The sequence below is a fragment of the Schistocerca nitens genome, chromosome 4, assembly GCF_023898315.1.
Source record: "Schistocerca nitens isolate TAMUIC-IGC-003100 chromosome 4, iqSchNite1.1, whole genome shotgun sequence".
NCBI classification, from domain to species: Eukaryota; Metazoa; Arthropoda; class Insecta; order Orthoptera; family Acrididae; genus Schistocerca; species Schistocerca nitens.
Window position 1 is genome coordinate 861,522,180 of NC_064617.1, and position 25,705 is coordinate 861,547,884.

Consider the following 25,705-nt stretch of genomic DNA (forward strand, 5'->3'; position numbering starts at 1 on the left):
ATGTGCATGTTGTTTGATGTATTAATAACTCTTCTTAATGATTTTGAATAATTTTTGTAGATTGCAGCTACTGTAGGATCTTCACTTATATTTCATTCCTCTCCTGATCCATGTTTTTTTACATGGCTGTTTAGTGGCCTTTGTGATTATCTTGTGCAGAAAGCTATTTCAAATAATGATATGAATTTTTGATGGAATAAATTAAATTCTAAGACAGTGTTTGGTTCGTTATAAATTTCATCCCAGGTCGCCTCTTGTTAACTATTCTTAAAAACATTTGTTCTGGAGTCACTAATTCTTCATATTTCCACTGAGGCGTATCTATGCTATAGGGCACTATCTCATTTACCTTAACTGTGTATCAAAATCAGTGAAAGCATTTGTAACTGGATTACAATTATTTCCTTGCTTTGAACCTCATCAAAGTAAACATTGTCCGCAGCTCGTGGTCTTGCGGTAGCGTTCTCGCTTCCCGTGCACGGGGTCCCAGGTTTGATTCCCGGTGGGGTCTGGGATTTTCTCTGCCTCATGATGACTGGGTGTTGTGTGTTCATCATCATTTCATCATCATTGACTCGCAAGTCGCCCAAGTGGCGTCAGCTAAAAAGGACTTGCAATAGGGCGGCTGAACTTCCCCGCAATTGGCCTCCTGGCCAACAATGCTATACAATCATTTCATTTCAAAGGAAACATTATCTATTAGGGTTCTGCTGTGTCATTTTTTTCCCTTGTTGGAAAGTTAATTATTGATATTAAACTGAATAAAGTTTCCAGAGCATTTTTCCTATCATAAACCTTTAGAAAATTTACATTGAAATCACCATAGATGATTATCAGTTTCCTGCTGTCTGACAGGTAGTGCAGTAGTAGAGAATCTAAATTTTGTATAATCAGTTCAAATTTTCCTAGTGGGGCTCTATATACAATTGCAATTAAAACTGAGATACTTTTCAGTACAAAATTGACCTGCCTCACTGTTTCTGAACTTGTTTTGTCTTAATATATACAACTACTCCTCCTTTTCCTATATTAGTTCTGCGTGATTAAGATGCTAGAGTGTATAATTTTCTGTCTTTAGCTTCTTGAACCCTGTGGTTATGTGGTATTCAGATAGGCAGATGAGGTCCCTCTTTCCAGAGTTCTCTGAATTTTCTAAACAAACAAGCAGTTCTTCTGCCTTATTACCCTGGCATCTAATATTATGATGACATAAGCTAACCTTATTTTTCTGTGCATTCTTAATCATTTTGTGTGCCTCTTGTGTTATTTTAACTTCTTTCATTACAGAATATGTGAATACTGATTCTGACCTAAAAAAGATACCTCTGTAACCACAGAGATTTTGCATTGTGTGATGGTGGTCCCTTATACATTTTCTGCAAGATGCTCAGCCAATCTATCTGTATCTTTCTTATTCAAGTGTAGGTCATGTGTAGTTGTGCCATCAAGTTCTGTTCTCTCAAAATCTTTTGTGTAGAACCTCTTAATTAGATATCTGCCCATCAATCCTTCACCATTCTCCTGCAGGAGCACAATGCAAAAACCTTCTCTCTTCTTCTTATCTATACTGCTGATTGTACATGTTCACTTCCGTATAAATTATCCTCCAGCCATTTCTGTTTTGCAAATTTGCCTTCTACTCCATTTGTATCTTCTTCATTTGTTGGATTTTTAAGTTTTCTCCTTTCATCAATTTAATTATCTCTTGTGTTATGCAAGGGTTCATACTTTCTATGTGCCTAGTTGTTCCTCTATACTGTCTTCAGCTCTTAAACTATTGAGTCCTCTTCTATTTCATTTCTTTCTCCTGTGCTGTTTCTGTCAGTCATTGTCTAATGTTCCTTTTGAAACTATCAATAATGTCTGGTTGTTAAATTTTATCCTTGCCCCACCTCTAATTTCCTACTGGTGCACATTTTGTCAGCTTTAATCTGCTTTTAAAAACCAATAAGTTTCGGTTGAAGTCTACATATGAATCTGGAAACTTTTTGCAGTGTAAAATCTGGTTTCTGAATCAGTTACTATTATGTAATCTATTTGAAACTTGGTGTTTCCATGCCTTTTCTGTGCACACAACCTCCTTTCAGATTTTTAAATAAAGCATTAGCAATGATTAAATTGTGGTGTGTGCTCTTTGCCTGTTAATATTTTCCCCCTAACCATGTTCTCCTTTTACAAATCACATCTGGAGAGTATGGAAAGTGCATACATTTGGTGAACATATTTTTTTATAAGAACTCTTGTCTTTTTGTAAGCAATTGAATATTTGTGGTTCAGGTCGACAAGTTTTGTATATCTAAGTTCGTACTTAAATATGTATGAATGCACTTGTGTGAAGAGATGAAACTACTTATACTGTAGTTGTCAAGGATCATTAACACTGATTTAAGAAATGCTGAATCATTCAGTATAATGGCTAAGCCGTGACCCCCGACATTATCAAAGTGACTGACTTGAGCAACTTGTCATAAATACAGTGCAGCAGCTGTGAAGGGATTCGTGCAGCAGTAATAAATAAATACCAATTTTATCATTAAAATATTTTCAAAATAATCAATATGCAACTCATGGAACAGCTGCATGAATTTGGGGGTTTTGTGAAGGGACAACCCCCTCCCCCATATATAAAAAGACCAAAAAATAAAAAATTTCCATTAACCTCTCATTATGTAAATCTTCCAGAAGACACCACAAAGTTGGCATCGGTACCTTCATTTAACCTATATAGTTACAATGAACTCCATGATACTATCTATCAATGAAATAATGTTAACTGCAGCTAAATAAAGTGCTGGTACCTATGTAGTCTCTTAATCTGTGTAACTAAAATTAACTTCGTGGTGTCTTCTAACAGTAAAACAATAATATTAGCAGAGAAACAAAATAACAGGCAATCATAAACATGCATCTGGTATTATTAAATGTGAATCAACATATCTTAAAAGTATAAGTAGCTACAAAAATGCCATTGTGCAAAAAAGACAAAAAATAAAACATTGTTCAGTTTCTATTAACTCTATTGATCCATTAGTCGTTTAACTTTGTCTTCTTTGAAGGTTGTACTGTTCAGTTCTTGTGATCCAACCAATTTGTGATCCACTGTAATTTTGTCAGTTCATCTGAATTCTCCACAGCTCTTCTATATTTCATTTATGATGAAAATTTGGGTTTCTTAAGATGAGAGCTCCACCTTGGACAAAATATTTGCTTTCTAAATGTGCTCTTCTCACACACCAGTTTTGTCACACACTGTGCATATGTGACATCATACGCAATATTCATCGCGAGTCAAAGCTGACACCCAGTATCAGATTCTCTGTTTGCCCCCTAAACCCCTAATTTAGACTCAGTGTATTGTGTGGTATTATGCCTAATTGTGGCAGGCAGCCTCCAATGTCTGACTGTTATCATCACATATGACCAAACATATCTTAACAAGATTCTTGACTAATAGTATTAGTATCAGCCACCAAAGCAGGATCAGATGGAATAAGAGTAACAGATATGCAATTTTAAATACAGGGTGAAACCTTTCATTTTCGATTTTTCAGAAAACTTGTTCATCTGCAGAAAGGGTGTTTGTTTCAACAGTCATCCTCTCCTGTGCCAACCTCTTCATCAGAGTATTACGTGCACCCTGAATCATCAATTATTTATTGGATGTATTCCAATTTCTGTCTTCCCATGCAGTTTTCACCCTCTACAGCCCCCTCTAATGCCAAGGAGATTATTCTCTGATGTCTGAATATATTTCTTTTTCTTCTTCTTCTTCTCCTCCTCCTCCTCCTCCTCATGTGTTCCTTTCTTCTGCTCATTTGTCCACAATTGACTACCTTCCTCAGACATTTTTTTCCTTAAATTAAGGCATATGTTTGATACGAGGAGATTTCTCTAGGCCGGGAATGCCCTCTTTACAGCAAGGGATTGATCAGGTAAAAATAGAGATAAGCCATAAACAAGCTCAGGGAATAGAAGTGCCTTTCTTGGTACACTATTTGGAGTGATATAGTGCAGGGATAATACATTAATTGTAAAGTTTGTAATTATGGAGATATATTACAGAGCTGTTGGTAATCTGTGTCTCAAAGATGAGAGCTAATTCTAAAGAAATAGTAAGGTTAACTTGGAAACAAAAGATAAAGGAACAATATTTTGTGGAGTACAGGGAACTGAAACATTATAGATATTAGAAGGAAAAGAAATGCTACCTAAGTACATCTCTCAGTTGGGCATAACAGATTTAGTAATCCATTGTGCTCACCAGATACTCCCTGGCAGTACCGAATCCTCCAAGGAGCTGCCGCTCCCTGTATTTGCACTGATGATCCCTTCTTTTACACTTCAGAAAGGGAGGTGCGACTCCATGAGAAACTGAGTTTTCTGGGTGCTGCTGCTGACAGTTGCAAGTTATGTTATCAAACTGTTGTGCCAAGAAAACAGGGCATCCTGTGGCCTACCTAAGATGATGATTGACAACAGAACTGTGAAACATATATTAAATTGAGATCAACAGCAAATGCTGAATGTGTACTGGGAGCAGTCTTGCATCTAGAGAGACTGTGGGAACATTGGTACGGGTACGATGGATTCAGATGAGTTGACTGATGGAACCAAGTCGCTACTCTTATATTCCTAGTTTATTCAGTAACTGTATTTTTTCTCTAGTGTAATCATTTGGCATGCACCATTGTGGCGTCGCAAAATGATCAGATGTTTTCCGAAACCTGCAGTTTGGTAGCCTACGACTATATTTGGGGTTTGCCTAAGAATCTGGAAGCAAATATTTAATAATGAAATATTCACAGTTGGGGTGGAGTAGCAGCATAGAGCTTTAGAAGACAGTGCTTTAATGGAGTGCATCACAGCAGAGTGCAGAAGAAAGGGATTGGTTGAAAGGAAAATCTCTCTTCACAGAAAAGCTCCATTAAAACTTAGCTGCAGTGAGTGTATTGAATACAGGCAACATACAGAGATTTTCTACTACTCAAGCATCTACAAAATTTGAATGTCATTATAAAAAGCTTTTAAAAATAATTGCACTTAGAAAAGAAATTTGGGATGCTTTTACAGTTGGCAGTATATTGTTAGTTAGTTAGTTAGTTTTATGTTCCATGGATAATTTTGCACATTAAATAATTATGATGTGGAACAAACCATTTTACATTCAAATCACAAATTAATTAGTAAACATGGACTATGGCTACATGCTGGACGTTTATGAGTTTTACATGTACTGGAAAATCCAGGATGGAATGTAATAGTATTAGGAAAAGGATATTGGCTACTCTCTATATAATGGAGATGGCGAGTCACTGATAGGCACAACAAAATGACTGTCAGAAAGTGAGCTTTTGGACAACTAGGCCTCCATCAGAAATAGACAAGATGCAGACATGCGGGGACACACACAACTCGCACACGCATGATCATATTCTCTGGATATTTAGGCTGGACTAAGTCTAGCTTCAGTAGCCAGAGACTGTGGTCGCGCGCGTGTGTGTGTGTGTGTGTGTGTGTGTGTGTGTGTGTGTGTGTGTGTGTGTGTGTGTGTTTTTTTTTTTTCCTATGAGGGCGTAGTTGACTGAAAGCTCACTTTCTGACAGTGTTTTTGTTGTGCCTGTCTGCAACTTAGCATCTCTGCTGCATGGTGAGTAGCAACTATCCTTTTCATAATATTTTTATACATGTTGGTTTGGTGTATACGTTCTTAGCATTTTTCTGTGAGTTTAATAAAGACTTCACTATTTACAATAGTCTACCAATGCTGGGGTAACTTTTCAATTCCACAGCTGTAGAAATCACATGGTTGTGAGGCAAAAGACTCACCAAGACATGTTTGGAGCACATTTTCATCCAGAAAGGAAGTTCCTTGATGATTATTCAATAGAGAGGGGAAAAGCTGAAAATCTGAGGGTAATAGATCAGGTGAATAAGGTGGGTGCAGAATGAGTTCCCAATCCAGCTGCTGAGTAGTGTTTTTCTGACAGCCTAGCAGAATGTGTGCAGGTGTTATCGTGGAGTAGCATTACATAGCGCAGTCTTCCTGGTCATTGTTCTTGGTTTTCGTCTACAGTATGTGTCTGTTGTTGACAGTAAATGTCAGCAGTGATGGTTACAGCTTGGTGATGCAATTGCAAGTACACTGCACCGTTGGTGTTCCATTAGATGCATAACATTATCTTTTGTGAATGTGCGAAGGTCTTCATACTGGAGTTGCTGCTTTGTTTGTGCTCAGCCATTCTATTCTTTCCCTTACGTTAGCATAAAGAGCCCATTTATTGCCACCATTAATGACACAGGATAGGAATGGTCAGTGTTGTTCACAAGCCAATTGATGATGAGCAAGCAGAAATACACGTATGGTGACCACTGATATTGGTGATTTTTGGCCTAGAGCATGTGATACCCACACATTCAGTTTTTTAACTTTCCGCATTACATTCAAATGCCGCACAATGGTGGAATGATCACAGTTGATTACAATTGCCAGTTCTTGGTGTACTGACGTGGATCATTTTGGATTAATGTGTTTGTGAACGATCTTCATCCAACTCTAAAGGTATTCCTGAAAGTGGAGAGTCACTAATGTCAAAATGATCCCCCTTAAAATGAGAAAAAACATTTTGTCTTTCTCTGTCCAATGGCATTATCCCCACACACGGCACAAATGTTTCTGGCTGCCTGCAATGTTATTATTTGGATTCTCTCTGTGTCCTTTGTCAGTTCTTGTCTCTGGCTGCCGGAGGCAGTGGTCATTTGTGTGTGTGTGTGTGTGTGTGTTTTTATTTTGTCTAATCCAGAAAAAGGCCTTTTAGCCAAAAGCATACTCGTTTAGCAGTCTTTCTGTTGTGGCTGTCAGTGACTCAGCATCTCTACTATATAAGGCCTGTTCAAAAAATTCTAGAATTTTGTCCACAAAATTCTTCTGCACTTACCTTGTACTTAATGTGTATGGTCTCCCTCAAAATACTCTCCCCCGCAATTGATACACTCCTCCCAACACCATTTCTACTTCCTGAAGCAGTCTTGGTACATCTCTTACTGGATCACTTGAAATGCAGTCCATTAATTTTCTTTTATCTCGGCTATCACTGCAAATCTTCGTCCTTCCAATACGGTTTTCAACTTTGGAAATAAAAAAAAGTCCACAGGGGCCAGTCTGGAGAATATGGAGGATGAGACAGCACAGTGATTTCATATTCCCCCCCCCCCCCCCCCCCCAAAAATCAAAGAAAACTATCACCATGCATTGGCATTTGACTTGACCTGTTGAGCATTTTTTGGTCTTGGAGAACCTTTCCCTGACCCATTGTGAAGATTGAATCTTGGTTTCAACATCATAACCATAGACTCATGTCTCCTCACCAATTATGGTTCTCTTAAGGAACATTTCGTTCTCATTTGTGCAATTCAAAAGCTCTTTCTAGTCTTGACTCATGAGCCGTGGGACGAACTTGGCAGCGACACAATGCATTGCAAGATGCTGTGTCAGGATTTCATTACGTGATCCAACTGAAATGTTACAGTCTTCTGCAATATCTCAGTCAGTCTGTCAGTCTTTGATTGGCACGCACGTTTTCGTTGACATCCCTGACATGAGCGTGATCAGCAGACGTTGAAGGACGTCTTGAACAACAGTCATCTTTAACTTCCATATGGCCATTTTTAAGCCATATGAACCATTTGTAACACCAAGTACACCTTAAGTACTCATCACCATAGGCTTCCTGCAGCATTTGGTGTGCGTCTGTAAGTGTTTTATCAGGTTTCATACCAAATTTAATGCAGACGTGTTCCACTCAATACAGCACTGAACAATAACTAACAGACATACAGAAATGAATCTTCCAGCAGTTACACATTAAACACAGGAGTTTGCAGAGATGCTGATCACATTTCGGTCCAACACACCATTGCTCTGAAATTGCGAATGTTCTGGAATTTTGTGAACAAACCTTGTATGGTGAGAGCAGCAGTCTATCTCTTTCATAATATTGTCAATGTAGAAACACAAATTCAGCTGGAACACAACTGAATAGCAGAGTAATTCATACTCCCATTTCTGCTTCACTGCTTACTCACATCCCAATCTGATGTTGCTGCAATGGGATTGTAATGGCTAGCAATGCCACCTGGCTGAACTCTGTCAGTTAGTTGCTATTTACTCTGATTTTCTCTCCAGTCGTTGTGGAATTTCAGGAGACAAGGTTCTCAGAAACCTAATTCCATACTGCTGTTAAATATTACAAACCCTATTGTAAAAACCCAAATTAACATCGATAAGGCATCTGGACGGGTCTGCGTGCTCATACATTCTCACACTTTAAATGAGTAGGTGCCATGAAACAATGCATTAGAAGCTGTGACTATTTGTCTCCACCTGACTATTAGGGTAACAGTATGTAACATCTATCTACACCAAGATAGACACATAGCGTATTAGGGGCTGGTAGAGCTAATGGAATGGCTGCCTTCACCCTTCCTCCTACTAGGGGACTTCAGTGCCCACAAGAACACTTCAAGCAGGTGCCAAATATAAGAGCAGTTACTTTCAGGACTGGAATTCTGCTGGAGCTACAACACCTTTCAGTAAGGCCCATGAAAAATATTCAGTCATAGACATCGAACTGTTATCCAGTGGAACGTCTATGACAACCTCTGCAACAGAAACCCCTTCTGTCTCACTCTTGCTTTCTCAAACCACTGACTAATGGAATACACACTGCATCGGTCACTTTTGGAAGCCAGCTGGCTGTGTTTCACATCCAAAGCTTCTTTTGAAGCCGGTCAAGAGCCAGACATCAAAGAAGTGGTACGAGATACCTTTAAAATGATTATATGCTCTGCAGGAACGATGACACCCTAGTCATCAAGCTTCGTTACCCCTGCTGGAAACCTGTGCCATGGCAGTCTGAAGAAACAGCTGCAGCAGTCAGAGAGCAAAGAAGGGTGCTTCAACAACATGAATGCTGTCCTTCAACAGAATGTTCAATAACATTCAAGAGACTTCAAATGGAGTCATGGTGTTTAATAAAAAGAAGGAAGTAGGAATGTTGGAAACTGTACATAACATCTTTGAAGACCCATGCCCATCCATCTCGAGTATGGACTGGACTAAATTCTGCCACATTTATGGCCACCAACTGTCCATAGCAGTTTCTGGCATCTCCTGCAGTGGTGACATCTGTACTGATACCATGTCAAAAATTCGGAGTAGGTATTAAAATCCATGGAGAATAAATAAAAACTTTGAGGTTCACCGATGACATTGTAATTCTGTCAGAGACAGCAAAGGGCTTGGAAGAGCAGTTGAACGGAATGGACAGTGTCTTAAAAGGAGGATATAAGATGAACATCAACAAAAGCAAAACGAGGATAATGGAATGTAATCGAATGAAGTCGGGTGATGCTGAGGGAATTAGATTAGGAAATGAGACACTTAAAGTAGTAAAGGAGTTTTGCTATTTGGGGAGCAAAGTAACTGATGATGGTCGAAGTAGGGAAGACATAAAATGTAGACTGGCAATTGCAAGGAAAGCGTTTCTGAAGAAGAGAAATTTGTTAACATCGAGTATAGATTTAAGTGTCAGGAAGTCGTTTCTGAAATTATTTGTATGGAGTGTAGCCATGTATGTAAGTGAAACATGGACAATAAATAGTTTGGGCAAGAAGAGAATAGAAGCTTTCAAAATGTGGTGCTACAGAAGAATGCTGAACATTAGGTGGGTAGATCACATAACTAATGAGGAGGTATTGAATAGAATTGGGGAGAAGAGGAGTTTGTGGCACCAGGGACCAGTTGGTAGGACATGTTCTGAGGCATCAAGGGATCACAAATTTAGCATTGGAGGGCAGCGTGGAGGGTAAAAATCATAGAGGGAGACAAAGAGATGAATACACCAAGCAGATTCAGAAGGACGTAGGTTGCAGTAGGTACTGGGGGATGAAGAAGCTTGCACAGGATAGAGTAGCATGGAGAGCTGCATCAGACTAGTCTCAGGACTGAAGATCACAACAACACCATGCCCTTGCTGAAAGTTTTGCAGCACATGTTGCCGAAGTGTCCACATGCAGTAACTACCATCCTAATCTCTTGACCCGGAAATTTCTGATGGAGAAAAACAACATATCCTTCTGTGCTAAAGGTCTCTCATTGTACAATGTTCCATTTAGTGGATGGGAGTTCCACAGTGCTTTACCAGGGTGTTGAGAAACTGTGTCAAGACCTGATAAAATCCACAGTCAAGTACTTAAACACCGTACCAACCACAGGATAAAATACATCCTCAGGTGTTTTTGTCATTCTTGGCGAGAAGATTAATTTCCATCTTAGTGGTGGGAGAGTATTGTTATTCCTATCTTGAAACTGGGAAAAGACCCACAAATTTTGACTAGTTAGCAACCAATTTCGAAGTGGCTTTTGGGCACTCCAGCTCACCATAGGCGAACTGGTACATCTAGAATCTGTAATGTGCAATACTTTTGTGCATTGCCAACACATGATCACTATGTTCTTTGATCTGCAGAAGGTGTAAGATACCACCTGGCACCATCACAGCCTGTTTATACGGCAAGAGTGGAGCCTCCAGGATAGCTTACGCATATTTATCCAGAATTTCCTATCCCTCTCAATTTTCAGGATCTGGATAAATTTCAGATTGTTTGGCCTTTTATTTGACAATAAGTTAACATGTTTGCCAAAAGTGCATGTTACCTTGTGCAAAGGCAAATTGTGTAAGGAAGTTTAACACCACCAGATTTCTCAGCAGCTCCTTGTGGGCTGCAGACTGCACAGTACTTCTGCGGTTGTACAAAAACTTTGATCTTATCCTGCTTTGACTATCAATAGTGCTGCCAACCTGTAAGCAACACATTGGTGCTGAACTTGTTAGAGCCTGCCCACCACAGTGGTGTGCATTTGACAGTAGGAGTCTTCCGTACAAGTCCTGTAGACAGCCTGTGGGTGGAGATGGTATCCTACCTCTGAGTGTCAGACGCCAGAAACTCTTCGTAAACTATGCAGTTACTTTGTCAGGTGCATGTTAGTTGAATTGGCTGGACAGCCAGTAATTCAAACTGTTTACAAATTGTCCAAAAATAGGTAGATCAGCTGGGGTATGAGTGGAGGCTCTGTGCAAAGTCTTCGAACTGCCTTCTCTTATTTGTGAAGGTAGTGTTCCTCTAGGTACCCCTGAGGGTGTGTACTCAGTCCAGTGATTCTTATGATCCACTTCTGTGGCCCTAAGGAAAATACAGACCTCATCATTCTCAGAACTCTGTTCCATTCAGTTCTCCATGACCACCCCAATTTGAAATGCATCTACACAAATGGATCGAAAGTTACTGACAAGGTTGGCCCAATTCTTAAGGGGGTATGAGAACTATATGTTACTGCCAAAGTGGGAAATTGACCAAGCAGAAAGGGGCTGACCAAGTCAGGAAATGGCCAGTATCACTGTAAATTGACTGGCCAATGTATGATCTTTTCTTGATTTTGAGATTTGACCAGCCAGTTCGCGAAATGGCATGGACCCGATGGCCAGTGTCTGAAGAAGAAGAAGAAGAACAAGAAGAAGAAGAAGAAGAAGTTGAGCCGATCTGGAGCAATTGTATAATTTCAAACTTTATACAATCTATTATTTGATTAATCTCACTTATTACAATCTGTCATCACTTAAGGGGCTCCGGAACGCCCTATACTTGCAATGTTAAAATAACGCTTATAAATTACATCTTTCCTCACAAAGTATTTGAGGTAGGAAGTTGAACTTGTTACAGATTATTTATTGGAATATGGGCTACAACTTAACACAGGGATTTTACTAAATTTTAGTTCAGTTATTAAAGATGATTTTTTTTCAATTGTAATGAAAATCACAACATTTTTTGCAATTTTTTATTTATATATTCAAAAATATACAGTTTTTTTGGAAAAAGGCTGTGTTAAATTATGCAGAAGGTACTGTGTAACATTTACTGAAAGTTTGAAACAAATATGTTTGGAAGATCCTTAGAAAACATGTAATTAGTATGAGAAAATAAAAGTTTTGGGAATCGAGCGACAAAGATTGGATTAACTTTTTAGTGCATTGCAGGTCCATAGGATGGATTATCTTCATCCTCTGCAAACTCCTCCTCCAGCTTCCTCTTGTTCCTCCTCCTGTTTACTCTTGCTTGTATTTCTAGACTCTTTACAGCCCTGTCTGCAGCCCGAAGGCGTTCCTTGTCTAAAGCAAGCATCGCTCGTATCATGTTAGAACCTATCTTCATTCCCATATTTCTAAATACCTTGCACCTTACAATGTTGCCATCATTGAAAGTCGCAACAGCATCATACACACCAAAGTGAAGTGTTTCTATTCCAACAAATACAGTCTTGGGGATTCTCAACCATATAACACTATTTACACTTTCATTGGGGTTTTGAGTTTTTCCGTGAATACACTATTTCAACAGTTCAGGTGCTGCTAAGTCTCTGAAAATAGGTTTTATCACCTCCATTATTGCATGAGGCAGACTATGCTTATGAGTGTACACTTCACCAGTTAGCAATCCTTTGTTATATTTACACCAACTGTCTTCTTCTTTGGGACACAAGCTATGTTGGGGATTTTCATCGTCTTTATTGTTTACAGTAATAACACATACCTTTGGCTTTCCAACATTTCTCCTTTTCTCAAAAGCCTTCAGAGGATTTGTAATAACTTTACTTTTACTCATTATTATACTTCAACCAAACAGAGACTCAAAAAACAGAATTAATTACAAATATTTTCGAGATAACGACAGAGTAAATAAACATGAAACAATCGACAATCACACCAGTGATATATATTGAACCATCACAGGTTAGCCACAACACATACTTTATCTCACATCACTAAAATGTACCTGATGAACACGGACGTTAATAATAACACTATTTGACAGCAGTTTAACAGCGCCACAGTGGGTCACGCCCATGTAGAACACATTTCAAAAAAAAATTTAAAAATAGTTGTAGTCTTCGGAATTGAATAAATTATATATCTATTAAAAGGTAATAGTCTGCAGATTCAGAAAACGCAAAAAAGTAAAAATTGAACTTTTCATGATTTTGAGCCTTTCCGGAGCCCCTTAAACAACAATATGAACTTTTATGACATTTGGGAATTGCACAACTATTTCAGTATTGGATGAGTTTATATGATTTCAAACTTTATATAATCCATTCACGTTATCAATCTGATTTGTTACAATTCGTCATCACTTATTACAAAAAGATAAACTTTCATGACATTTGGAACTGTACAATAGTGTCTTATTTCTACATTTGCAGTGATTTGGTGCACGTTTAGTAGTGCCAAGAGGAACACTATGTACACAGAGTAGAGAAGGCAGTTCGAAGTCCTTGCACAGAGCCTTGTACCCTTGGCCACCAGTCAGTGATTTGTAGGAAGAGATAGTTTGTAATGATATTACTTCTGTAACCACCAATTCCAGCATGAGCAGTTTCCTGTGCAGAAAGAAAAACTCACTTCTTGAACACGATTCTTCATTCCTACCCCATAGAAAGCACCCTTGACATTCATGACAACTGTAAGAATGTTCTGGAATCACCGTGCCTATGTCAACATCTTGTATATAGACTCGAATACTGTCACCATCTTTTGCTGGTGGGAACTTTGCATCTGAATTTTTAAGTATTTTCACACCTTGTATTTGCAAACTGACAGGAGATCCTGACCCCTTTTTCCTGCTTTCTTGTTTATTTTGATGTAGACTGCTAGTAATTTCTTTCCATACCTTTTGTCCACTTTGTTATTTATTCCACAAATTAAACGGACATCTTCGATGCATTATGCACAACAGTGTGCTGCTCTACACTGTTTTTGAGACACTACACATGTTATTTTTGCACTGTTATTGTCAGACAATTGGTGTGTAGATTCCGATAGTTCCACTGTCATAGCAACAGCTTTGTTATTGGGGGGAGTTCCTGCATTTATAGCATCCTCCAGTTCTTGTTCAAATTTTTCAAGATCTTCATCTGTCACTATGTTATCCATAACCTCTCTGAGTAGATTTGAGGTACTCAGACCTACCATTGTTTACAACCAAACATGGCCTCATATAGCTTTGCTGGTAATCTCTTGAACACCCTCCTTATAGTACAAATTAGTCCCCATGTAATTACTAAATGTTTGGTCCACATTTCAGCAACTGGCAGAGAAGGTTGTGAAGGCCGGCCTTGCATGTGGGGTTTCAATGAAGCTCACAAGTTGCAGCATTGTCCCCAAAACTGATTGTGGCCCTTTGGTTCTGAGTCGAGTGAAAGGACTGAACCAGTGACTTCGAAGGTTCTGTGACGAGCTAAGCTGTGTCTTCCTGGACTTGGGCCATAAGGTTCTGTAAGGTCCCCCTAAATGGGTCAGGTGTGCATTACACATTAGAGACGGTTACTCGGATAGTTGACTGTATGTGGGGTGCACACAAGGGTTTCTTATATTACGCAACTCTCCATCCAATCCAGATAACAATAGCTGTAGGAAACCCAGAAGTATCAATGTAAGATCTAAAGAAATGCCTCCAACAGGCGAGAGTTTCAAAATCCTAATGGAAAAGTGCCAAAGCGTTCACCACAAAGTGCCAGAATTTGAAGCACTCGTGAAAAGCTCACAGAATACTAGGTACAGAAAGCTGGTTGAAACCTGAAATTGATATCAGTGAGATTTTTGAGTAAAACTGAAGTGTATATCGTAAGGATGAGCAAATGGGAAATGGAGGTGATGTATTTGTCACAGTAGACAAGAAAGTTAAATCCACTGAGATAGAAATTGAAGCTGTATGTGAGATTGTTTGGGAAAGACTTAGTATCGGATGTGGGCATAAAATGATAATTGGATCCTTCTATCGCCTACCAGACTTGTCTCCTGATGAAACTAAAAACCTCATTCACTTGTATGTCAACTTCCCCAATCATACTGTAATCATCGATGGAGACTTTAATCGTCCAACAATTAATTGGGAAAATTACGATTTTGTTAGTGGTTGGCATGATAAGACATCCTGTGAATCATTACATCTACATCTAAATGCCTTCTCTAAAAACTACCTGGAACAGTTAGTTAGGAACCCCACTCATGATGGAAATACGTTGGATCTAATGGCAACAAATAGACGTGACATCTTTGAGGATGTCCAGATCAAAACTGGCATCAGTGACCATGATGCAGTTGTGGCAATAGTGACTATCAAAGTAGAAAAGACTACGCAGACAAGCAGGAAGATGTATATGTTCAGTGAACTAGAGAAAAAAAAAATCAGTAGTGTCATGTCTCAATGAGGAACTCGAAATGTTCAGCACAGGTCAGGAGCATGTAGAGAAACTTTGGCTCAAGTTTAAAAGAATTGTTGACCATGCACTGTATAGACATGTACCTGGTAGAACAGTTCATAATGGGAGGGAACCTCCTTGATACACAGTCATTGTAAAGAAACTTCTAAAGAAACAGAGATTACTGAGAATAGGTGTAAAATAGAGTGTAGGGCTATAGGTAGAGAGATGCTGAATGAATCACATTTGGCTGTCAAAAGAGCAATGTGTGACTCCTTTAATGACTACCATAGCAGAATATTGTCAAGTGATCTTTCACAGAACCCAAAGAAATTCTGGTTGTATGTAAAGGCTGTTAGTGGCACCAAAATTAGTGACCAGTCCCTAGCAGATGAACTGGAATTGAGGGTAGCAAAGTGAAAGCTGATATGCTTAACTCCATTTTTAAATGATCCTTTACAAAGGGAAACCCAGGAAAATTGCCCCAATTTAATCTTTGTACCACTGAAAAGGTGAATGAAATAAGTATTATGTAAGTGATGTTGAGAAACAGCTGAAATTGTTAAAATTGAACAAAGATCGAGGCCCTGATGGAATCCATTTCAGATTCTATACTAAATGTGCAGTTGAGTTAGCACCTCTTCTATCTATAATTTGTCATAGATCCCTCGAACAAATAAACTCGTGCCCAGTCCATGGAAAAAGGCACAGGTCACACCCATCTATAAGAAGGGTAGTAGAAGTGATCCCAAATACTGCTGTCCAGTATTCTTGACCTCAATTTGTTGTTGAATCTTAGAACATATTCTGAACTCAAACAATTTTAATAGTAAAATCAAACTTTTTGCAGATGTTGCCATTGTCTATAATGAACTACTAGCTGAGAGGATCTGCATAAACATTCAGTCAGATCTTAATAAGATTTCAGCATGGTGCAGAGATTGGCAACTCGCTCTAAATGTTCAGGAATGTAAAATTTTGTACTTCACAAAATGAAAAATTGTAGTATCCTGTGACTATAACATCACTTAGTCATTGTTCGAATCGATCAACGTATACAAGTAGACTTTGGTTTATTGGTAGAATACTGGGGAAGTGCAATCAGTCTGCAAAAGAGATTGTTTACCAATCACTCGTGCAACTGGTTCTAGAGTATTGCTCAAGTGTTGGGACCCATACCAGATAGAACTAACAGGAGATATTGAGTGTATACAAATAAATGCAGCTCAAATGGTCGCAGGTTTGTTTAATCCATGGGAGAGTGTCACAGAGATACTGAAGGAACTGAACTGGCAGACTCTAAAAGACAGAAGTAAACTAGCCGTCTATTAGCTAACAAAGTTTCAAGAACCAACTTTAAATGATTACTCTAGGGATATATGACAAACCCCTACGTATCGCTCATGCAGGGATCATGCGGATAAGATCAGAATAATTACTGCACACAGAGACATTTGATGAATCATTTTTCCCGCACTCCATACGCGAATGGAACGGGAAGAAACGCCAATAACTGGTACAGTGGGATGTACCCTCTGCCATGCACCCCAAGATGGTTTTCAGAGTTTAGATGCTGATGTAGATTTAGATGGTTGACAGTGCACGAGTTATTGGCTACCACAGGCAGCCAAGTTTTTCCTTCCTAACTGTTGGAGGTAATGTATTTGTGTTGATGGAAAATGTGTAGAAAGAAGAGGCACTCCATTTGTGTTGGTATGCATCTGCAATAAAGCTGTGTTAGGATGTGCCAAGAATTTTTTTCTTCTGGCAAAGCTTTCTTCTGTCCAGTGGTGTGACAGTATTAGATTTTAGAAGTTTCAGTTTAATTTGTGGTATGTTATTAAATATTTTTCTGGAAATGTCTTACTAATCATAATTTTGTGTTCCTCTGTGTGTGCCAAATTTATTTATTTATTTATTTTGCATTTTTCAGGTAAATTATAGTTTTGTTTAATAAAAGTCATTATATCTTCTCTTTCAATGTGAATATATTTGACTTATGTTCAAACTTGTCTCAATTGCAGTTGCAATTAGAAAATGAGAGGCTCCAGAGGGAAATAGAAGCGTCAAGGAGACAGCTCTTGGAACAGACACGGAGGTAAATATGTATGTATGTTTACCTGACTTGCATTTGTGAAAAGTAAACAAACTTGTACATTCATTTGCTAGTGCACTAGAAAAGAGCTTTCTGTTTCAGAGAGCATCTATTGAATTTGTTATCCTACTGTTAAAGTTGAAGGCAGTGATGGTTGTGTGGAAGTTAAATATCCCTTCCTTGATCAGTTAATGCAATCAGTACATTAGATTTGAACAGGGAATGCTTAGGATATAAATTACGATTAACATTGCTGCTTTTAAATTCTGGTTACTTTCACAACAGTTCCTACATTCTCATATCAGCGCACACTCCACTGCAGAGTGAAAATCTCATTCTGGGTTCTCATGTTTATTCAGTATGAAAAAATTGTGACATATTTATTTCTCTCTGGATTGTACCTTTAATGTTAATTTTAGTTATGTAAAAGAGTTAAATATGTTACACCGTGATCTACAGAGAAATCTGAATTAAGAGCATAAACCTAAGTGTGAACTTATATGTGGAATTTATTTCCTTCATTGGCTAAATGATGACTGTCTGTGGATATTGATTTCATTTGTCAGTAATGGTATCTGAAATGCAGCAGCATGTATTCTGAAATTTCATTATTATTATTATTATTATTATTATTATTGTTGTTGTTGTTGTTGTTTTCACTATCATTATTATTATTGTCATTGTTGTTGTTGTCCCTATTCTTTAGTTGACTTCTTTGGACCTCATCCAAAATCCAACGACACTGTTGTGAGGTAGATTTGGTGTGTAATAAAGTAACAAGCTCATCCATTTTTAATCAAGGAACCAGCCAGTAACTTAGTGTATAGTGTAGAAGCATACACTTAAGGTGGTAAACAACACATATATATATATCAATGAGTTTACCTAATGGTTTTTAAATTCATATGAGTATTATTGAATTTTAACATGTGAATCCTGTGACAGGAAGGAAGCACATTATTGATTCATAAGTTGCAGTTTTGTTTCCAGAACTGATCTCATTCATGGTACGGTTTAAAAACAAAGCCCCACAAGGTCTCCATGTTACATGTGTATCAGGTGTTGCGAAATTGTTCATATCATTTTGTTGTTCATATTACAAACAGAGGTATTGTGTCCAAATTGCCATATAAGTGCCTGTTGAACTAAAACTACATTCTCTTTTCACATTTTTTGAAGTACACTCCAGTTACAGTCATTGACAGTAACCCCAGCCTCAACAATAGTATACCCATTTCCTACAAGGTAGTATGTGCAAACAATCAACTCGATATTGGAGCTCCACTCTTTGCAGTGGTGGTAAAATTGTGTACTTGTGTTCAATGTTGGTGAAGATATAGGCTCATGAAATCTGGGAAAATAGAAATCCCTGTTCATACAGGTAGTCTGTGATAAACAGTGTGAAGAAAGTCTTCTGATTTTGCATATTTTAATAATATTTTGATAATCATGTCTAAGATACTGACTTTAAGAGTATAATACCTTTTTTCACCATGCTGGCTGTGGGCAAATTTAAATAATGTCTATTTATGTTTTTATTGTTAGGGTTCAGACATTGGAGAAGGAGCTGCAGGCTATGCAATCAAATGAAGCTGAAGGCAATGCTTCATTGGAAAAGGCTATTGAACAGGTGGAAGATGACTTGAAAAGAACTACGGTACAAGATTTTTCTCTTTTTGGATGATGTTACAAATTATTACTGTTGGAAAATGCTTCACATACTTTTTAATCCATCTTCTTCTAGAGGAGAGCTGTTGCTGCTGAGAATGCTGTATCAAGACTGAAACAAGAAAATAAATCCCTACAGGTAAGTTTCAATATCATAAGATAAACTGACAGTTCTAGTAAGAAATTGTATTTCAAATAAATGGATGGTGTCAACAACATTTTTTGCAACAATAACAAGTGTGTATTTTTTTTAAAAAAAAAGTTTGTCTTTATTCCTAAGCATCATCAGATATAATTGTAAAAGTTGTATTATGCATACATTTTGATTGGTTAGTTATTTACATTTTCTATTATTTTAGTTGTGACCTTTTGCTATAGTGTATAACGAGTCTGTTTTACAATCATAGTAAACTTTATCGGTAAATAATATTGGAACATACTTAACACTTACATGATTTGTTAAGTTTTTTCCCCACTTACATCTACCATTTTAAATTTCTCTCTAATATTGCCATCCAGTAAATTGTTTACATCACGGTATAGTTGGTTGAAACTTTTTGTTGAATACATCTTTCATTTCTTTTCCATGCTAAGGCTGAGGGTGTATAATGTAAAGTATTTCTCCTTCATATTTACAAATGTTACTGTTGTTTTCAACCTGTGTTTGATGTTTTCAACAAACTTCATAAGGAAGTTAATGTTCTGTAAGGCTGAAGTCAGTGTGCCCAACCATTTAAAGAGCTGTTCAAACAAATTTCGGGCTTGCAGCCGGTCGTCGTTCAATACTTCGCACAATATTTCAACTGGGCACCTGCCGGTCATCTTCAGGTGAGCCGTCGCAGACTGGCGATAAAGTTCTCCGCTCCGCAATATATACCGTACTGTAACTATTCTGCACATGCGTCGAAAACTTGATAGTTGAACCAACACTGCCCGCCGGCAGCGCCCTAGCTGGTGGAATAGCGGCATTCAGTCGCCCTCTGCGTTGCTGTTTGCCACGGCCGTCGACGCACTCTGTCGTCTTCGATTTGAGCAAATCGTGGAGATGATGGGATTCCATGCACTGTCCAGCTGGTAGCCGCTGTCACGGTTTAACAGATTTTCCACCAGTCGTATCTCTACGGATTCTTTAATAATGGAGTCCCAGAAAGACGTTGCTGTAGACAAAATCATTGTTTTCTCATACTCCATTGAATGTCCAGTAGAAATACAATGTTCAGCAATAGCGGACTTGCTTTGCTGCAAAAGGCGGGTGTAACCATTTAAAGAGCTGTTTACAAGAGACTCTGCAGGGGACACCACATATTATCCTTATACATGCTTCTGTGCAACAAACTGTAATGTTAAAATAGTAAGATATCTGTGTCTTCAGAGTTCTTTGGAGTACATTAAGAGGGAGTTGAATGGAGAGAGCATGAATAATGAAATAGATTGTGGTCAGAAGCTATCAAAATAGCCTGAATATCAAGCAAATAAGAAGAAAGCATAAATTTACATTAATCATTTTCTGCTTAATGGTGAACCAAGACTAGAGTGCTGAATGGAGTATTGTGATTGTTGGAAGTTAGTGCTAAATATAGGAACAAGAAGAAAAGGCATATTTTTATATACATCATTTGTGGCCATTGGTAAGTATTACGTGCAATAAATAGTTTGAGTTAATTGTTATGTGTGAAAAGCTTATTACTCTGAATATTCAGAGTATTGAATGATGGAATACATGACGAATCAGTACTTACTACCACACATTAATGCCTTGCAAAACACTTCTCTCTTCAGGGACATGTTATCCCAGATTTCTTCTTCTTTTTCTTGTGCCTTTGTCTCACATTGGCATAGGGTCAGCATGGCTATGAACGGATTTGGCATGATTAATTTAAGAGGTGGTCAGATGCCCTTCCTTTCGCCACCCCATTATCCCCTCACCTCCTCTGAATGGAATATGTGTACCCAAACTGTCTACATGTGTCTACATGTAGTGTTATTCGTGTGAAAATGAGCAAAAGTTCTCTAAATGTTTGCGAATTGTGTAGCTGAGGTGGGCTTGGGTACCAGCCTGTTATTCACCTAGTGGGTCATGGGAAACTGTCTAAAAGCCACAGCCAGGCTGGTCAGCACACCAACCCCCACATCGTTAATCTACCGAGCGGGTTCAATTCAGACCCAGCACACCACCTCATCCCAGTAGTAGTCCTTTAATGCACATTGACTGTCCAGGTGGGTCATGTTAACTGATAATATATTACCACAAGACATATGTGAATGAAAATATGAAAAGTAATCAAAATTTTTGATATTTTCATCTCCAGTATCACATATTACCCTAAACTAAAAAGTTACGAGGTTTAAACATTTAATAAAATCAGTAATATGATTTCCAGTTCAGATCCTAATCAAGCTCTAATAATTAACACAATGAGATGTATAATCTACAATGGACTTCTCAGCGATGCCCAAAATATAGATGTACTACATTTTTCAAATTCACCACCAAAAATTTGTGTGTGGGATGGATTGCAGCTGCTAAGCATGTAGTGACCTGTCTTGTTTGTATCCAAGCCCTAGTTTGTCAAATACATGTCAGTCTTATATGTGCCGAGCATCTATCAAACATGTTTAAGAGCTAAACATGTTTCTACTACACTTTATATTATTTTGTTTCATTTATTGATTTCCCTTTGTGCATTATTTCTAACCATGTAGTCAGTCCTTGACCAGTTCTGAATTGCATGTACAGTGTTTTATATAAATTCAGTGAGCATCCGTTTGCAGAGAATTAGTCATCAATTTTCTAGAACATATTACTTACATTTTCAAATGTTAGGCCTGATTACAACACTTCTATAATTAGCAGATAAAAGCATTCGTGGTTGTGGCTATCCATGGATTATCTGCGGATCGGCAATAAGTGTTCTGTTGTTAAAAATTAAAGGATAATGTTGATTTTATCATTTTATAAAATGATTTTATAACCCATTTTATAAAATTGTTACCTATGGTCAGTGACTGAAACTTCACAGATGGGCACTGCGCATTTGTTGTAATGTTATTTGAAAACTTGCCATCTGTGGGAATTCTTGAATATTTGCAAGATCCAGGTAAAGCAGAAGTCTCTTTCTGCCCTTAGCTTCTGGCTATGACCACGTAAGCTGCACTCAAGGGTCATATACTTAGTGACTTTGTGTTGCTGCGACCATATCTTTAGTGCAGTTGCTGAAGCACGTTCTGGATGTGGCTGCGAATATGAGGTTGGTGATCCTGTAAGGTTTGACTGACATAAAATAAGGCTCCACTGTGCCAACACATTTTATTGTTCAGCTCAAGTGACAGTGCGATGCAAAGTGCCTGCCCAATTTATTTTTCACCACCAGACATCTGCTTTTCTAATGGAACTTTAAAATTACAGTTCTTTTATTTCTTATTTCCATCCTATAAGCAGTTGCCATACATCTAATTTCTGTTACTTTTGTAGCAGCAGAGCTCAATTACGCAATTTCAAAAAACAGCCACAATGTGATGATAGGCTCTTGTAGGACAGGCTATTCTTTACAATTTTCACTTCATAATCTCACTCCTGCTTGTTAATCACATATGAATCAGTCGTTTGTTCTCGTCCCATCTAGTAAGTCTTCCCTGACTCGAGGTTCTGGGTGATTTTTTTCCGAACTCAACCTCTTTTCCTAAACCTCACCAGTCCTTTTCCTTCACCCTTTTTCCTTCCCCATCAAGTCTTCTGCCAGAAGGAGCCACGGGCTCTGAAAGATAGCAAACTGTAATACCTTTTATGTGTGTCTTCCCCTGCCGTCACTTGGTGAGTAGATTTTTCTTGTGTTTGTTTATTTTCCTGTCCAGTTAAATGAGAACTTCTCATGCCAATCTTCCAGGAAGTGATTATTAAATATGTTAGCTACTTGGCTGCTGTTATTTACTGTTTGGTTGTTTTCTTTAAAACATTTAACTGGATTCCTCATTTCTCTCTTAAATATTGCCCATATAGATTTCATTTTATTATCTGAACTATTAATTCCCAACTTTATACAGACCTTTTTGGAAATTTTTAATCAATTTCCTGACATCAGCAAAACATTGCTTGAAATATTTAATTGGCCCTATGTCTCGGTTTGTTCTAACCATTTCAAACAATTTGCTTTTCCTTGTACATGATATTTGATTTATTCCAGTTGTTAAAGAATTATAGAAACTCATCTATAAATACATTAAATTTGGAACTGATATATCACATTATCATTACATACATCGCTTCAGTCAGTTTCCCATAAGCCTGCCTGGAAACTTTCTGATGACTGCTCATTAATTACTGTAACTGGTTGCATGATATCCATGTAATCAGTTACTTATTATGGCTAAGTGTGCATCATGATCAGAAAGGTCAGTCGCTACTGGATAAGCACTTATGTCATAAATTAGGTGTTCCCCAACAAAAACATTGTCTATTAGTCTATTGATTTATTGTCTACTTTCTTTTGTCTGCTGGGTGACAGAATAATAACTCAAATTTTTGAAATAATATCTGGAAGTTTCACAGTGGAGATCTGTATACTGTAATCCAGTGCCAGCAGTTCACAGGCCCAGGCTTACAATTGTTGACCTGAGCATCAACTAAGAGTTTCAGCAGATTTTGAATCTGTTTTAACTGTGTTGTTTAGTTCTCCAACATTGTGCTATATCACAATAAGCTTATTCAGATGAGTTTCTTTTGTGTGTGGCACTTCATCCATCTTTAGCTATTTTAAACCAGTTTTAATGAGATACCTATGTTTGAAAGGCTTACTCTCATGCCCTTAATAACAGAGATTCTATCAGTGGCGACAGTACCTCCCTTGTATTTTCAACTGTCCATTCAGTTAACTATATTTTTCTGCTTACTAAGTTGTAAGCTGTGTCTCATTTCCCAGTAACAGCAACTGGCACAGAATCAATGCGAGTGACACCTTACGCCGCTTTGTCCATACAGAGTAGATCGTGCTGTTGTGGAACCTTAGTAAATCCCACATTTATGTGTGAGATTGCAGCATCTAGCTTATCCTAGTCACTCCTGATACTCCATTCTTGGCTGGCCAGTCAGTTGCCTCCTCCCCAAACTATCATTACCTGGTCCTTTACTCAAATCTCAAGTCAGTGTCTCAAAATCTTCTATTATAAAATCTTATAATCCTGATGCAGTGTAGCATGTTGCATGTAATTGTGGTACATTTAGAGACCATAGTATGAGAAAAGACAGCTACTCACCATATAGAGGAACACTTGAGAAGCAGACATGTCTGTAGAGAGGCCTGTGCCCCCATGCAGAAGAAGAAAGTGATTTTGGGGGGGGGGGGGGGGGGGGGGGCAGAGAGAGAGAGAGAGAGAGAGAGAGAAATTTTGTCTGTGAGATGGACCAATATTTTGGCAAGTTGACTTACATCCACCTTTGAGCCGGTTCTGAGGATGGCAACAAGTGATCTTGCTGAAATATCGTTCCATCCACATGGCAACACCCAGCTGATTACCTGGGAAGAGTTTCAAGTCGTCATACATCAGAAAAATAAAAACCTGCACTAAAGGGAGGAATGTCTTCCTCAAGAAAACAGGAAATGAGGAAATAGTTGTATTAATGCAGTAGTTGAAAACCACTACATGCAGCATCTACAATTGCTCATCTCAAATTGTATGGTTTCTGTATCAGTCCAGATGAATAATGTGGTGACTCCTTCCAAAGTCAGATCTTTGCCCAACTGTTGTGAAAGATGTGCATGTGTCCCATTCCTTATGAGACCACTATTGTTAGCAGTACTGAAAAAAAATGCTAAATGGACTGACATAGTTCAGATTCAACCTCACTATGGTGTTCAACATGTTCACAACTATGTAAGTCTCTATATTTTTAAACTCGTTTGTTTGTCTTGATTGGGGTCCTGTTAGTTGCAGGGTGAAGCGCTAACTTTCAGAGTGGACGGTCACTTATTAAGTTACTTTGTGAATCAAGGTTGGGGACCCTGTATAGAGTCAGAAAGTTTTCTTTGTTTCATTTCCTAAAATCAGCTTTAAAACTGAATACTGGAGCTTTGCTCAGATATAAAGACTGACCAGGACATTATGTTCAAGCAATGAATCTTCTCATTAATAAAGTCAAATAACTGATGGTTTTCTTTGAACTCTAGCCCATAGGTGTCACGAATTTCATTAATGACTCCATACCATCTTTAACTTTCAGTTTGTAGTTTATTTTCAACAGGGAGTATATGTTTAATTATTAAATTCAATTTTAACCTCCTCATGCACCATCACACCAATGTTGTCAGTTGGAACCACTAACCCTAACCCCCAGTTTTTTAAAAGAATCAGACTGCCATGTACAAAACACCTTCCTGATTACTTTACATACTGGTGGTTAATGCACTAAGTATTTGACATTAAACATGTAAAACCTTTATGGTTGAAGATTCAACACACTAATTATGATGGTTTTATTAGTTTCAGATTTTTCACCCACAGACTAACTAAAACATTTAGAAAAGGTTTGATGTTATGTTTAAAGTATGTTGGAAGTCATTTATTGGTCTCTCTATCAAACACTGGGTGAGCATAATCTGGATAATTTGCACCCCTTTTTAAGAAAAGCTAGT

At 38.1% G+C, this 25,705-nt stretch overlaps 1 protein-coding gene across 2 annotated transcripts in view; it reads left to right on the forward strand.

Annotated features, from left to right (window-relative positions):
* Positions 1–25,705, forward strand: part of LOC126253321 (uncharacterized) — a 94,069-nt gene that overhangs the window by 9,416 nt on the left and 58,948 nt on the right. For both annotated transcript variants that reach the window (XM_049954576.1, XM_049954577.1), the window contains exons 3-5: positions 17,341–17,414; positions 18,957–19,068; positions 19,156–19,218. In XM_049954576.1, coding sequence (XP_049810533.1) covers positions 17,341–17,414; positions 18,957–19,068; positions 19,156–19,218 — 249 coding nt within the window. The remainder of the gene's footprint in view (positions 1–17,340; positions 17,415–18,956; positions 19,069–19,155; positions 19,219–25,705) is intronic.